General features: G+C 43.8%; 1 protein-coding gene across 1 annotated transcript; it reads right to left on the bottom strand.

Annotated features, from left to right (window-relative positions):
• Window positions 1-3858: 3858 nt before the first annotated feature.
• C5H2orf80 (chromosome 5 C2orf80 homolog) lies at window positions 3859-14428 on the bottom strand. Its single transcript, XM_075092575.1, is given in 8 exon segments — window positions 3859-4988; window positions 5693-5811; window positions 6403-6490; window positions 12259-12336; window positions 12767-12854; window positions 13007-13089; window positions 13602-13683; window positions 14388-14428. Coding segments are annotated over 8 exon segments (666 nt in total). The 3' UTR covers window positions 3859-4901.
• Between the last annotated feature and the right edge of the window lie 1807 nt (window positions 14429-16235).

The following is a 16235-nucleotide window of genomic DNA, read 5'->3' as shown; positions in this document are numbered from 1 at the left end:
ACCTTGACTTGTTCTAGTCTGATTATCACTTTCTTGAACCTAAGTCTTAGACTCTTAAAAACAAACAGCTTCATGGAATATGTAAAGCTGGTTATACAAATGTCTTGTATCAACAGTAGGTGAGGCTTCAGATCAGAAGAAACTACTGCACTCTAAACCCAAATTTAGAATCTTATGTATTTGGTGAAACTCACTCAAGCATGTAAAGGCCTTGTTAACATGATTCATCAGTTAACTTGGCATGCAGATGAACACCTTTGTAGATCTAGTTTATTTAAACGACCTCTATTTGCAGCTACATAATTTCCACCTCCAGTGGAACAAATGAGTGTTTGTGGCTGTAATGAGAGAGACCAGGGGGACGTTTGGGAGACTTAGTGGAGTGCAGCTTTGCTGACAAGGTCTCAGGCCAAAGAAAAGGGCTTTCAGCACTGTGGCAAGAAAGGAAAGACAAGGGTGTCTTCTGGGGACAGGGGAAATATGAAACCTCCCCCTTCATATCCTTCCAAACAAATCTCTTCACTGATGTTGTTTTTAACTGTATCCTTATTAAATGACAGGGGGTAATGTGCACTCACCATTTCCAGACAGGTTAGATACCTTCCTGTCCTCTTTAGTATATTCAGCCCTATTCTTCTGAGCTTTCTGGGTTACCACAGACCACCTGCTTTCATCCTGTTGGATTTCCTTGTTATGATGTTTGTTTCACTGTTGTACTTGACTTGATGCATTGTTGCTATTACTTTAAGTACAGTGTTCAGGGCTTGATTTTTGTCTGCAGGCTGGATCGGTTGCTGACATGACACAATGTAGCTGGCAACAGGCAGTGTGAGCATGCATGAAATACTCAATACAGAAAGTTAGTGCAAAGTTGTCACAGTGCTTTAATGTCACATCTGACTCTATTTCAAAATGTATAGAGTGTATACGTTCTATTTCCTTGTGTATAGAATCATAGAATCATTTAGGTTGAAAAAGACCCTTAAGATTGAGTCCAATTGTATGGCAAACTCGTGGGTAGGTCTTGGGGATGATGAATGATGTAGGGAAACTGTTGTTGCTACATGGATTGCACACGAGTTCTTTGAACGATGGATGTTAATGCAAATCCCCATGAAAGTCTATGAAGTCTGGCCCTTGATATCTTTGGCAACCACACCACACACTTGCTTCACATAAAGGGACTATGTGTTTTGCACTGGCAGTGGGATTACCTGTGTGCAAGTACCTGGCAGATTGCTTCCATAACAGCACCTGACCTGGTGACAGCCTGCGCAGAATTTGGCAGTTGGTGTTCTCTCTGACTCTGCTTTGCTGCAAACAAACTCCTTTTTTTGAGCCAGTCTGGGCTAGATCCTGTTTTGAGCACCTCTAACCATTCTTAGGTATTGAAAATGCAGCAGAGATGCTTGATCTTTCAAGAATGACTCCCCTCGTGGAGCCAGTATCCTTCACATTGTTTTAGAGAGACTGAGTAAAACTGACTATCATTGCTTTGACTTTGGTATTTGCTCATGCTGCTGGCTGCCTCTCGAAGAGGTATAGTCCTATGCACTTAATACATTAGATTCCATCCTGACAAAATAAATTATTTTCAAAACAGATTGGTTATATTTTTGTCCTAGACATAAACCAATCTCTTGCACAAAATAGGGGTATTTTGCCATTCCAAGATGAGTGCTAGGTGTTTCCCCCTGCTATTTGCCTAGGAAAAAGCTCTTCACCAAAATGAGTGAGAATTTTCAGGAGTAGCTAGGGAATCGGTAGTGACATGTCTGAAGTCAGGATTACTGCAGCAGAAATGAGGGGGAAATTGGAGCTTGCCTGCATGGGCAGTACTCTAGCAACTCTGGCTATGATGGAAAGACTCTGACTCACAAGCTTGTGTGGGCGATTTAAGAAGTTAGGACCTCTGGTCCTGCAGGCAGTGTGTCTGTGCCTCAGCTGCTGTGGTGTTCACAGCCAAGAGTGTCAGCTGAAACCATCACTGATTTCAGGGTCATAAAGTGGGCTGTGAATTGTGGCACCAAGTTGCCACCATGAGTTCTGCTACTGGAGTCAGCCTCTGGGGTACAATGGGCAGCTCTTAAATTGCCAAAGGGAAAGCGGATGATGCCCTGTCGAGTTCCTCACTTGCTGTACAACATGATTTCAGGTACTTATGAAGAACAGACCCAGTATGGTCTCTTACTTTTCCCACTGTGAATATTATTGCAGTGCAGTGGTGGGCACCAACTGGATACATGACAACTGTTGCCAAGCGTGCATATATGATCAGAGGCCTCTTCTGGGTCCTGTAGAACAAATTCATGACTCTGCATCTCATCTGAGCTCTGAACTATGTCCATTGCTTTTTGTGTAGCTGAGAAATGATTTTTAAGTTGTCCTAGCTAATTGGTCTGGTCACAGGAAAGCCTTTTTTTTTTTTATTCAGGAGACAGTATAGCTCAGGAAAGGAGGAAATTTCGGTTGAGGTGGCAGAAGGCTTTAATTCACCAATCCCATTGTGCACACACCTACAAGCACCTTTCAGCTCCCTAACTTCAGCTGCCTGAAAATGTGAACATGTGAACAGCAAACCACCTTATCTGCTGGGCTTGATTTTTGTGTACAACCAGACACCAGCCCGCCAACAGGGCAGGTACTTGCACTCTGAAAATGAAACACTGTTTTTATGCTTATTAGCATAGCAAGATTTCTGTTGCTTACTCCTCTTAACCCCACACCAGCCTTATCTATAAAGACCAGGAAGTATTAGCCAATTAAAAGCAAAAGACCACGGCAGTACTCTAATAGCAAAGGCAGCACTGGAATAACATGGCTAATCACCTATTTGTTAAAGTCTTACTGTTTATTTTATTGCAGGTCAGTGAACAGAAATCAGTCATGAGATGTTAATCTCTCTCTCTAGCTGTTTAATCTTAACCACCCCCTCCCCATTGTTCTCCTACTTACATGCTCAGCAGCAATATCCCCTCCTCCTCTTTTGTAATGACCTAGTTTCAAAGGACAATTTCTCTCTGCTTTGGCTTTTAAGGGGTTAGACTGATGCTGTTTGAGTTGGAATGAAATTTGCTCAGGTCCTGGCACTAGCTGCTGCCTACTGCTCTACTGAATTTTTTTGTGAGAACAGAAGCCTCTGTTCAGAAGCTGATGGGTGCTCTGAGCTCCAGGAATGAGCCTGTGCTGAATGTGACAGTGCAGGCCTGTCTCAGCAGTGGACACAGGCCATGGAAGAGAAGTCGGAACTGCTAAATGGGATTGGATAGTGAATTCAGCAATCCAGCTTCCTGCAGAGTGTACTAATCAGGCCAAAACATGCTGCAGAAAGTCGTGGCTAAAGAGTTCCTGTGTAAGGGAGGGTGATGTTGCTGTTGATCTTCAGTTTCTTCTAGTCTTCTCATCTGAATCCCTTAGGCCTTGAATCTTGGCAGACATGGCTTGAAAGGAAAGTGAGGGGATGTATGGTATGGCCAAGAAGCCCCATCAGTATCAGCACACGCTCACCAGTTAATCTGTAATTTTTGAATGTACCAAACTGTGGTTAGGTCTTTCCCCATGGGCAGCTCAGAATTGAAAGGACAGATGTTTACAGCAACTACATTTTATTTTAGACTGATTTTAACTGGAAATCTGTGATAAGTTATGTTTAAAAACAAACAAACAAAAAAGCTATGAACCTGGAGAGTTGAAAGCAAGCTTTGAGTCTACGAGGACTTCTAAAAGAGCCTGTGAATCCCTGATTAAGTTTAACCATCCCCAGGCTTTCTTGTGTAGTGCTCTCTTATGGCATCTCTGTAAATAGGCTCAGTGACTGAGAATAAGCAGGCAGAAGAGGAAAGCCAGTTTTGCTTCACATGTGTTTATTGGTTTTTCCTTTAGCAGATATTTGTATTAGAGTACAGGACCATCTCCAAGGCATGGCTTAATGCAGGTGTACAGTATGTGACCATACTTTGGATGGATGTCTAACCCCTGGTTAGAAGTAGCTGGGAATCTTCATTTCTGTAATTTTTGTATGTAAAGAGCTCTAATGGAGTCTCTCTACCCTGCCATTAGTGTTAAACGCACCTCTCAGCAGTGAACAATTCTACCCCACTGAGCCCTGAAACTTCTTTGCAATTAAGTGGAATGAGTCCTACAGAAACACCCTATGCTGTGTGCCCAGGCTTCCAGCCAGAGAAAGAGAAGGATGTGGGAGGAGAACCATGTGCACACAACTCTTATCCCAAGGTAGAATTAATACAAGGATGAGGGTTGTGACAGTCCATCTAGGAATTGGGCAGTGTTCTTGTACAGCACAGTATGGATGGAACAGAGGCAAACCATTAGAGATCTACAAGCAGGGAATGAAAGACAGTTAGGTTTCAGCGCTACACTGGCACTGCAGGGAGAGGCTTTTTCTTTAGCTGAATCCTTTAAGGAAATAAGAAAGTAGGATGGTTAAAGCTGAAGAAAATGGGATCATCCTGAGAGGCATAACCCTCATGTCACAGGCCAGGAAGCTCATTCCTGCCCCACTCTGGATCATGTGTGGGAGTTGCACAGCACTGTGGACAACGAGAAGTGTGTACTCCCTGTCTCTGAAATTCTGCATCCCCTCTTTGGCCCTGTAAAAGTAGCATAGTGTGTTGAGAAGCAGTAGAGATACACTGGGAAAATGTAAGCTCCCAACACACTGGCAGGGAAACAGGAGAGAGGTGGCTAAGGGAAGAGGAGGGAATGTCTGAGTCTTGGGTACAAGATATGAGCGGTGGGAAGGAAGGAATGACTGCTAAGATTTAAAACCCGAACAAACCCACCTCAAACCACAAGTCGCAAGTGCATTACCAAAGTGAAGGTAGAAGATATCAGTTAGCTCACTTAACAGCTAAGTGAGGTACATGAATTCTGGGTCTTTGTTATGTCTTTGCTTCCTTTGCATTCCTTGCATTTGAATCTGTTCCAGGCTTCTCCGGAGAGATTCCTTGTTTTGCTTCTGTGGCTCCCTGCAGGATGCAAATGTTAATAAGCACAAGCACAGCATGCAGGGCTGAATCCATCAGCAGAGACGCGGACTGCATGGCAAATCAGATTCCCTCCTACTGTGTGACATGTGACGCACATTGAACTCGAGGCTGTTGGGGAACCCCTCCACTTGGTGAAATCCAGCCCTGCTGCTGCTACAACAAATGTTTTCTTAGTTCTCCTGCTCAGTGGAGCTGCAGCAAACAATACTCTTCAGCAAATCATGGACAAATAGAAAGGCAGAGCCTAAGTCATGTACATGCTAGGCTAATCTGATCTTACTCGGTTCTTTACGGAGTCAGGTTTTTGTTCTGTTTTTTTAAAAAAGTGTTCAACTGTTTTTTAACCTGGAAGTGACAGTGAATGTGTTTTGCAGGGATATTAGCCAGAAGAGTGCCTTCCATGTGTATGTTGAGTGTTACTGGAGCTGACTTTCCGGCTCATGAGTGACACCTCCTGCCAAGGTATGATTCAGTTGCTGTGACAGTCCAATTTAGCATTGACACTATGTTTTAAATTAGTGCTACTATAAAACTTCTCATGCTAAAGAGCGCCAAGCAGGGCAGACAAGAAAGGCTTTGTGGGCTTTGGGTGGCTTGAGGTGCCTCTCTAGCTGTGACATTCAGCATTGCAAAAACAGTTGCAAAAACAGTTTTACTGGCTTGAGTGAATTCTTCAGACTTACTTCGACAACCTGTTGCTTTCCTTTGGTGAGTGAGTCCCGTTGCTTGCTGTCCTTCTTAGCTCTCCTTGCTGAACAAGGCTTGGTCTTTTGCTATGCTGCTGCTCTCCAGTACTTGATGCCTTGGGAGGGAAAAAGGGCCTCACATCATCTTGGGCTTACAGGGTGCCACCAGGCTGGTTTACAGACCTACTGCATGGGTTCAATTGCAATACATGGTTGGAGGTAAGGGGTTTCAGCTTTAAATTCCCTAATGCTCCTGGAGTTACTCTGTTTTGCTGCACTTGGAGAGGAAGCAGGGAAGGGGGAGGGGGGTGGGGTGGCTCTTTCACTGGCCAGTAGAATAACTGACCTTTGCAAAAGTACTAGTAATAGTTCAAGCTTAAGAACAAACAAGTGATTGTGAGACATGAAGGCTGATCCTATCAGAAATGTGTAATCTTACTGTTTACCTCAACTTGAGGAGAATGCTCCTTTTGCAATTGTCCTGAGCTCAGGAGCCTGAGCTAAACACTATTTCTAGGCTACAATGAGAAAATGCCTGTATGTTCCCCCCACAAGAGAATAGGCACAGACCAAGGTGTACACTCTCCTTTCCATGTGCAGCTGCTGGAGCTCAGCAGGCTGTAACTCGGTCACGCTGCTGGGCCAGAATCTGCTGCCCCATGTCCCCTTGCCCTGGCCTTGCGGAATCTGGGGTGAAATGTGCTCACTTTGCTTCCAGGCATACTCTGCAGCTTCAGGAGCAGTCAGCATGGCAGATGGATGCAGGGAGAGCTTGAAAGGTTGACTCCAGTGGTCCTGGAAAGACAATTCATGGATTAGTATGTCTGCAGAAACTGTGTGCTAAGCCAAATGGGCATACTCTTTTGTGGTCAGCTGAAAGCAAGATAACTGCTTCAGAGGTCCTGATGGATAAATGAGCACAGCTTTAGTGGCAGTTTTTGTCCTGGTTGCTTTGCCCACCCAGCTTCTGCCCATCCCTGCTGCCCAGACATTTCAGTTATTCACACAGTAGCTGCACTGCTGCATTTTATAGCCCTGTATGTACTGGTGCAGCCTTGGGATTGTGGTCTGTTGAAACATCCTGGTGGGCAGCCTGTGGCTGCTCCGCTGTTCACATGGCAGCTCCTGAAATGTCTGGACAATGGGGTAGGAAACTGAGAAGCAGTAGGCAGTTGGGATAACAACCACTATGACCACCTCAGGCTACGATGTCCCTTCTCATGAATCAGAAATCTTCTTGATCCTAAATCCCACTAGGATGTGACTTAGGCTCCCTAAGTATGTATCTTGGTAAAGCTAGTGCTTGGTTTTCAAGAAGATCTAAGCCAAGGCTTCAAAAGTGATGGCAGAAAAGAGGAATCTCTGCTGTTTTACTTTGATGGGAAACAGGGTGGGGGAGAAAAGATAACAAAACCTGAGATCCACAGAAACTGGATTTTGAGATGGGCTGGATTCCAGTCCTTTGAGTCTAGGATCCTTAAGGAGGCCTAAGCTGTCCTCCAAGAGTTACTGTTAAGGACAACAGTAGATTTAACCTCTTAGACTAATTAGGGCTTTGCAGAATGAATTATCCTTAGTTTCCAAATTCAGCAAAGCATTTCTGTTCCTTTTGCATACAGTAGGAATGATCTTAAGCCCATTATTAAAATTAAGCAGCATTGTTGCTGAAATAGAAACTGGAGATCCTGATAACAATGGCTGATCTTCCCCTCCAGAAAGTCTTGTAACTTTGCTACCTCATGACCATCAAGGAAGTATCCCTGAGTCCATTAGGAACAGGATCTAGGCAAGTGCACAGTAACAAGAGATTTACAGAAAGACTGTTTCTGTTCTTTCTTTGTCTCTGCTTGCATAACATCAGAATATAAATCAAAACTAAGGAAACACTACTCCCCCCAAAAAAATAAACCACACAACAAAAACCAAAAAAACCAAACCCCAAAACACCATGGGAAACAGCATGAGTAGCTGGAAGACTTCCAAGGAAACATCACTCCTCTGCAGTGTATGATGTGCACTCAAAATGGAGCTTTCTAAAAATATCCTGTGTTGGAAATTCCTAGAGAAAAGGATTTCTGCCAATGAGGAGCATGGCAGTAAAAATACACAGTGTAATGTTCACAGGAAAAGGAGGGAGAGCTGATCCACCCACTTATCCCAGGAGCAGAGGGGAAGATCCCTCCTTCGAACTAACATATTGTGAAATGCCCCTACATGGCATGTAGCAACATTTCTAGTTCTTGACATGGGAAAATTCAACTGAGAGAGGTGCATTCATGAGCTGGAGTGTAGCTCTAGCCGCTTCTGGACACTGGGTGGCAGTCCATCATTAATATTATGGCTAAGCATGACTGAGGTTAGAAAAAAAAATTAAGTGCACCAGAAACAGTGTGAATTACATGTGAATCATCTATTACAGTCTGACTACAATTCCACAGCAACTTTTAATGGTTGCTTGGGAAACATCAATAAAGTCTGTGTTACTGAAAATAAAATCTATATATTGCAGCACAAATGTTCTTTCATTAAATAGCTGGGCCATATAGAATGCTTTCTTGTGACTTGAGTCATGAAATAAAAATCATAATACCTCCCCTATTTTTTAAAGGGCAGTTACACTTATATGACTAAAGATATGCTGCTAGAGAAACTTGCTCTGAGTACAGGCAAGGCCCTTGTGAAGCAGGCCATATCTCCTTGGACCTGCATAGCCTCCTTCCCCATGCCACATTAATGGTAATTAGAGCACACTGGTGGAAATGCTCCTCTGTAAAGCACTATGCTGAAGGTCCAGGAGCTGGGTTACATCTTAGTGTGGTTGTGAGTAGTCAGACTGCCCTTTTCTTGCCTCTTCCTGGTGCACTGTAAGGTAGAGGAAGTGAATAGTTCAGGTTTTTGCTATGTTCAAAAAGAGAAGGCTGGAGCTAGTTTGCTATTACTAATGGGGCAAAAGCAAAAGGGGCAAATGACTTGAGCTTAAAATGTAAGGTATTTCTTAAAAGGCACGGATATTATAGGATCCCAATGCATTATGCCTTTATGCAGCCGGAGATTCCTTCCATTTTACTGCTCATAGCACACCAGTCTAGGCAGGAGGCTGGTGGGAGAAGGGGCCAATCGCTTACCATTGCTATGGCCAAAGCTAGAAGTCACTGCTACCACTGAACTGGTACCTCTTTTTTGGTGGACTCTCTCAGACCTACACGGCAGAAGACATCAAAAAGTTTGGGGTAGATTCTGCAAAGTATGTGATGCTAGCAAAGCTGAAAGCCTTTCAAGCATGTTTAGGAATGGGATACCGCTTTAAGACTGGGGCTAAGTGTAGGTATTAATGTCAGGGCAGGATAGGATTGAAGACTTTTAACTGGTGAAATCTCTGCAGGGCCAAAATGAAATCCGATCAGTAGAGCTCGAGTAAGTATCTCCTTTCTGTCTACTGAGGGCTTTTTTTTTTTATCCATCTGGTTGCTCAGTTACCTTTGTCTGCTGTATCCGGTTTTGGATGGACCAAATACAGAGTTTCTTTTTCTGTTAGCCTGGGGATAATTTTCAGCAGAGGTCCAACAGAGGAACCGCACAACAGAGCCAAGCAAGCCGCTCCTGCCCTTTGAAGAACAAAACCATCTCCGTGAAGGTCAGCTACTGAAGACAAAGAGCTTTTACGTGTCTGTGCTTTCCCTGCACTAGCACTTTGTTTGCTTGGGTTGGCTAAGTCCCATGCCAGTGTGCAGGCCAGAAAGGAACCATGAAGTCTGTGGTCAGCCAGGCATTTAAGCCAGAAAGAGGCACACCAATAAAAAGCCTTCATAAACCTCTAAGCCCAGGAGCATATCATTGAAATATACTAGCATGCAACGGATGACTTTTTAGACTAAAAAGATGGAGCTGGGATTTTAGAAGTAGCCCTTATACTGCTAGAGGATTCTGATCCCAGTGGTGGTGTAATGAGGGAAACATCGAGAGGTCAAACTCTAGAGGTTAAATATAATAAGCACCTTTCCTCTGCTGCCTAGTCTCAACGTCCCTTGATTTTTCATGGTTACATTCAGTCTGCCCCAATTCCTTCTGTGAGGTGATGGGCGGAAAAGGAGGTTGGACTCATCAGCAAATGGTTTCTGCCTGGCATTTCTCTGTACTTCTTACTTTTCCCCTGTACTTTTGTCCCTGCAGGCCATGGCACGGAGGCAATGCCTCCTTCCAAGAGCATGTCTCTCTTAATAGTCGCCCCACACATCTCCTTACATGTGCCTTCATGCCTCCTTCCTTAGTAGCTGCTGCTCTTTCTTAAACATGTTTGAGTAGAGGTGGCATGTGCTCCTCTGGCTGAAGTTTTGGCTCATGCTTGGCTGCTTACATGTGTTTCTGAGTTGACTGACACAGGGCAGTTCATGGTATCACCCCATACACTGCAGCCCTTACTGCCTGAACTCTACCATTTATGCCTAACATAGCACCCAGGTGTGAACTTGCATGAAAGCAGTAAACCCTGCAATTTATGCCCAATATAAATAGAAAGGTATTTGAATGGGGATGCAGAAGTTGTCCCTATGTCTAAAACTGCTCAGGTCTTACAAGCTCCCTAAGACCTGATGGATCATTCCACATGGAGGTTTCGTTCCCAAAGAGCAGAGACGTGACTTGTCTGGAAGGTCTTGAACAGTGTCGGATTCCTTTGCTTATGTAAATACACTCTTAGAATTCTCAGTCAAAGGGAAGCAGGAGGCACACACTTTGCTGCCTGTCTTGAGAGCTGACTAGACCCCAACTACTCTGGTGTACTGGCTGACAGCAGGCCATGTTGTCAGAGCACTGTGCCCAAGGAAACATCGCCTCCTTCTCTCTGGAGGCTTTTAACTGCAAATAATGACCCAGACTGTGCCACAGATTGACTAGGACAGAGATTAAATGACTTGCCCAAAGTCAGTCTAATCTAATAATCTGCAAGTCAGGGTAATGTTACCTCTTATCTCTGCAATAATTGAATCGTAAAACCTTGTGCAAGTTTTCTGTTACTATTGTATGATTTGGCATATGGATACTTCCAGACTCTAGAGCATCTTTTCCCTGCAGGTGCACAGGTAACACAGATGACCTTGCAGTCTCAGAGTTGCTGGTTTGTTCTGTTTAATCTGTGTGTCCACCTTCCATAGGACTGCAAAGCCCTGCAAGTAAAAATTGGCTTAGCAGTGTTTTCTTATTCTCCTCTTTTTCACACCGCGATAAAGGGAGAATTTAAGGCTCTCTGACAGGTGCCATCTCTCATCCTTTACTGGGATCCAGGAAGGATTCCTAGGATTTAGATACTGAATCCCCTTGAACAGTGTCATGTAATGCCTATGCAAGAGTCACAGTGCCCTTCTGAGAGCTGGCTTCTGTAAACATAGCACTGATTGTATAAACCTGCCTAAACACGACCCCAGATTAAGACCTGCAGTGTTGGCACACTCTGCCAAACAGCATTCAATAGCTTACAAAAAACCCTGTGGAGGTATGGAAGGAAGTCTCTGTCTTGCAGGGTTAAAAGTCTCAACCCAAATTTCACATCTTTGGTTCCTCTGATGAATGCCTTATCTCAGACCTAAGAGATTTTTCTTAGCTGAAAGATTTATCAGCTTACAGGGGAATAAGAATGAGTTAAGGAGACCGTGAAGTATTTGCACAGTCCATACAAAAGAGGAGGGCAGAAGAACTGAAGCAAAGACGTGGGCTGCACAGGGAGAGTTTCACTTGTTCATACAACTGCTTACAGGGTATACTGTCCAGCAAAGCATCCTCTCCATGCCATGGCAAAGCAGTGCAAGACAGCAGCAGAGGCCAGGAGCTAGCAAAGGTTAGGTATTGTCCCCTGATGATTTCTGGTTTGAAACCTGAGTGGACTGGGGAAGAAGACTGGGTACAGGCAAAGTAGTCTGGCCATTTTTGGCAGCCAGATGACAATCCCAAAGGAAAGTACTAACCTCAGATAAAATTCACATTGTCATACCTAGCCTGTGGTCCTGAATGCTTTTATTCTGCTGTAACAAGAAGATAGATGATAGTTTGTTGTACGATGTTGCCAGCTATCATTCACATATCCCCAACCGCTGCTGGTGTAACAGTAGTGATTGCTTTCCACAGAATGGAGTTTCTTCCTTTAATAGTATGGGAGTGCTGGAATAAACAGTAGCTATAATAATAGACCCACACACAATATGATCTGCAAGCAATTAAGAAATGTGCTGTACTCCACAGCTTTGAAAGACACGCCGTAAGACTAGCAGCAGGGATGAAGCACCCCATGGACAACTACAGCTGCACATGGAGGCTTTATACCTTGTTATGATGCTGAAAGGCCACCCACAAGGCTCTAAGCCATAATGGCAGATGTGAGAAGAGGTATCAAGTGTTCACAGTTACACAGTTCAACAATGTTTACTCTGAGCGAGAAGAGAAATAATACACGTGTGGATCGCATTCCCAGAATGCCACCCAGTGGGCTACATACTGGACCAGGCCACTACAGGTAAGAGAGATCTTCACACAGACCCCTATTAGAGGTGCTGAAAAAACAACAAATCACTCACATTTGCAGAGCTTTGCCACTGTGCTGCTGAGGGCCTCATGCTGTTAATCTCAAAGATCTCTTCAACAGGAATGCTGTTCTGTGAAGACAGGTAAAGAGAGAGGTTCAGCTCTCAGAATTAGTATTCTTTAAAGTGAATGCATGAAATCCAGCTCATATTCCCTTTCTTTGCTCTCTGAAACAGCTTTCATATGAACTCCTAGTATTGTTTCATGCTGCTAATACAAATCTATTGAGATCCAGTCCTGAAACTTGCTCACCATTTTGCGCTTTGGTGAGACAAGATAAGTAACCTATACGCACACGTAGGGCCACCTACTGAAACTGCCTACTTTGTTTTCTAAGGCTGAGCAAACTTAATGGCTACCTGATAAAAATGAGGCAGATCTGTAATATTTGCACTGTCTGTATACTCTGCTTTCAGTGAACAAAGACATCCAGGGTACAGGGAGTGTTTCTAGACAGGTGGCATACAGCAAAAGATATTGTTATCTTTCTTGCCCTCTTACCATTAATATTCCAGCATATGAAGATAATATCATAGGTTCTCTCTCAGTTTGGTTGGGATACATGTATCGGTTGCGAGTTGCAAAATTCCTGTATGGTGTTTTGAACAAGAAGATTATTAGCCTGGTGTTATAAATGCAAAAAGGAGTCCTGGGCTTGATTCACTGCTGGTTTTTCTCCATTTTCACACTGGTGTAACGTAACCTACTGCAACAGCAGGGCCTTAGCTTTGCAATACTCACATTTTCTGTCTTGTCAGTGCAGTCTGAGCATCCAAGTCACTTAGCCACAGCAAAGCAACACTGAAGGCTAAGTTGTAATGGACCTGGAATGATAGAAGAACCTTATGTGTTTTGTTTTACTGTAATTGCTTGACTGAGGGATGACAGAAAGATCAGAGAAATGGAGGGAAACATGAGCTGAAGCCCAGTTATTTCTCAACTACACTGGATAGCTAACAAGTTGTAAGACACTTGCTGAGGTTTGAGGGATTTTAAACACACCTAGGAAGACTTTCTCAGCTTAGCTGGAAGATGTTTTGTTATGCACAGCAGCTTTAGTTTGTGAAGAATTCCCTTCGGTTAGTTGACTTGAACTTTATCAAATGCCCTGTTAGGATCAGCTTTGTCTTGCGAAAAAACAGCAAAACTTGAATTTTCTTGGATACATTACACCTGGATGCTATTCACAGCCAATCTCTTTAGACAGTTATTTCAGTAATGTGCTTTTATTGATCATTGTAGGAAGAGGTTATTCAGCTGTACCAAAGAGCCATCTTCAGAGTTCTCAGTAGCCCTGCAGTTAGAGAGGAGAGGAATTAAGAAGTCTGGTGATTACCATGTCATCTAGAAAGGTGGGCTGCCTTTGTCCTCTTGGATCAAATTTGTTTTCTCGTAGTCTGATGCCAACATAATCTCCCCTTAAAGCAAGAAAATAACTTCAAATTACAACTGGTTCTAAGCAATCCAGTGCATAGGAAATGTAATAGGTGTCTCTAAAGCTAGTGCAAGACTGGAGCTAAATTTGCTGTGATTCAGGGCTAGGAATCTGCTGCAGGATTTCTCACAGACACAAATATGAATCAAGTATTTAAAGTCTGGGGACTCACAGAAGGATTTCACTGTACAGCCAAGAGACTGAAAGAGATGCTTCACTGGTGCTTTTTCTTCTTACTCAGGGGAGGCCTGATTCTGTGGTCTTTCCTCAGACTAAGTACTACTGATCCATGCAAGCAGTCCTAGGGAAGATGACCACAGGACTTGTATGGAATAGAGGGGACGCTGCTTACATCCCCTAGGAGTTGTCTGCTGGGGACCCCTGCATCCAAGAGCATGAACTAGGAGACTGGCACTAGCTGCATAGCAAGCGACCTCCCTGGTCACTCCCACTGACAGAGCAAGTTCTGGGCTGTGACATCTCTACCATCATATATGAGGTCAGGTCTCACACTGCAGACTGCATCTAAGAAAATGGAGAGCATCTCAAAGGAAGTCTGTTCATACTTTCCCTTAAGAGAAGACTAAGGTTTTACAGTTGTCATCCAGCTAGGTTGTACAACCCTTTGCAATGAAAACAAGTCCATCTCAAATGCAGTGAAGGCAGTTGTGGGCAGTTACTACTTACAGGAGTTTTTCAATCTCTTTCTTCAGGTGTTTTCTCTCCATACTCTAGCTGTCACTGGAACATAAGCTCACTGGGATCTAGGAGAGAGAAAACTGCATCGTACCAAGTACCTCTGTCAGTGAGCAAATCTGAAACACAGGTGAAGAGTATGGGACACTTGGAGACCCCCTACAAAAATCTGGCCAAAACCATTTCCCAGGTGGGATTGCAATAGAAGCTGAGAAAAATCTAGTCAAGAAAGGGGAGACAACATGCACAGTACTGTAAGTGAGGGTAAGGAGTTTGGTAGTGGGAAATGGGCGGAATGAGCCCATTTAAGATGAGAATCAGTCTTGAGTGTCAGCTTGCGGGCTGCTTGCATCCACATCACTGCAATGCATATTCTCTCACCTAATGCAATCTATTGACCTGCTGCTGCTTCTGAGTTTCTTAGCACATGGCTTGCTCTCCCCACTCTGTGTGTGTATTAATCAGATCTATGTGGTACAAAGAGGGGATGGACTGGGAAGAGGACAGGCTGGAAGAGATGAGGTAACAGCTGGCCTGACAGGACACAGCAGAGATCAGCCAGCACCTGGCCCACCAATTTATTGTACAATCAAAGCGCATCCTTCACTCCTCTGCTTCATAACACACAAAGTAATGATATGCCTAGTAAGCTCTCTGTGTTACTGGATATTGTCCCCCTATTCTTTCCCTCTCTCTCTCATACATGTACACAAGAAATCATGTACTACCTGTGCCAACTCTTGCAATAGACTGCAGGATCTGGGTTTGGAGCCTCTCTGACCCAGGTATCTATGAGGAGGAATTCCTTTTTGATGTTGCTGTCCCTTTCTTGCCTCTGCCACTCAGCGTGTGTGCCAGGGAAATTAGACTATGGCTTCACGCAGGACTGCAGCTTTCTCCTTTTGCTTAGAAACAATGCTGCTGAGCTGAGAGAAATTAAAAGAAAAAAAAAAAAAAACAACACAGAGAGGTTAAACCTGCACCTTCAGGTTGGGTTATTAGTTTAAAGCTAAATAAATGATCCTTTTACAGTTCTAGGAATTGAATTTCACTGCTGAGTGGCTAGTTGGAAACGTAGAAGACTTGCTAACAAGGGAGGCACAGACTATTCACTGGGTTTTCTGATGGATCTAATTGCTTGTAAAAGAAGCTATCAACTTCCATTGTTCCAGTATTCCACCGTATAGAATGGTGAAAAACTAGACCTGATACGTCCCAAGAGCCCATATGTTCTGTTTGCAGTATTTATGGCATATAGCAAGGATGCTGCTATTTGTTCTTTCATCAATGTTATGGTTTTGCTTACAGTATTAGGAGAAATTCTAACAGCCAAGAAATCTGAACACAACTTACTAAATCCTGCTGTTGTCCTTTCAATGGATGTAGGGCACATCTTGCACAGGATTGCTCATGGTAGCCAGTGCATCATGATGACTAACAAGTCAGTGAGAGGCTACTGGATTTTGAAGATTAGGAAGGTTTGCTGTAGTTCTGAATGGAATGAGTCATACCCCTCACTGGGAATGTACTTCTCATGTTATTAACTGATTACCTGGTAAACAACAGGAATGGGTTTATGAGACATGATCATAATGTTGCCTCTATTTGTGATGGCCTAAGAAAACATAAAAGCAAATGTATTATCATGCAAGACAGATGTTTTCCAGGAAAAAGCCTACTTGGCATTTTCAGAATTTGTGCTGTACTTTCTCTTCCTTATCTCATTTCACTGCTCTCTTTCCAAAGCCCAAGCTTTAGGCAGTGGAAAGCTGGGTGGGCAGCCACTGAGGGAGGGCTGGCATTTGGGAATGGCCCCTCCTAGCAACATTAGATGCTTAT

Source organism: Phalacrocorax aristotelis, chromosome 5, assembly GCF_949628215.1.
Source record: "Phalacrocorax aristotelis chromosome 5, bGulAri2.1, whole genome shotgun sequence".
In the NCBI taxonomy this organism is placed as follows: domain Eukaryota; kingdom Metazoa; phylum Chordata; class Aves; order Suliformes; family Phalacrocoracidae; genus Phalacrocorax; species Phalacrocorax aristotelis.
This window is presented reverse-complemented; position numbering and strand designations above follow the sequence as displayed.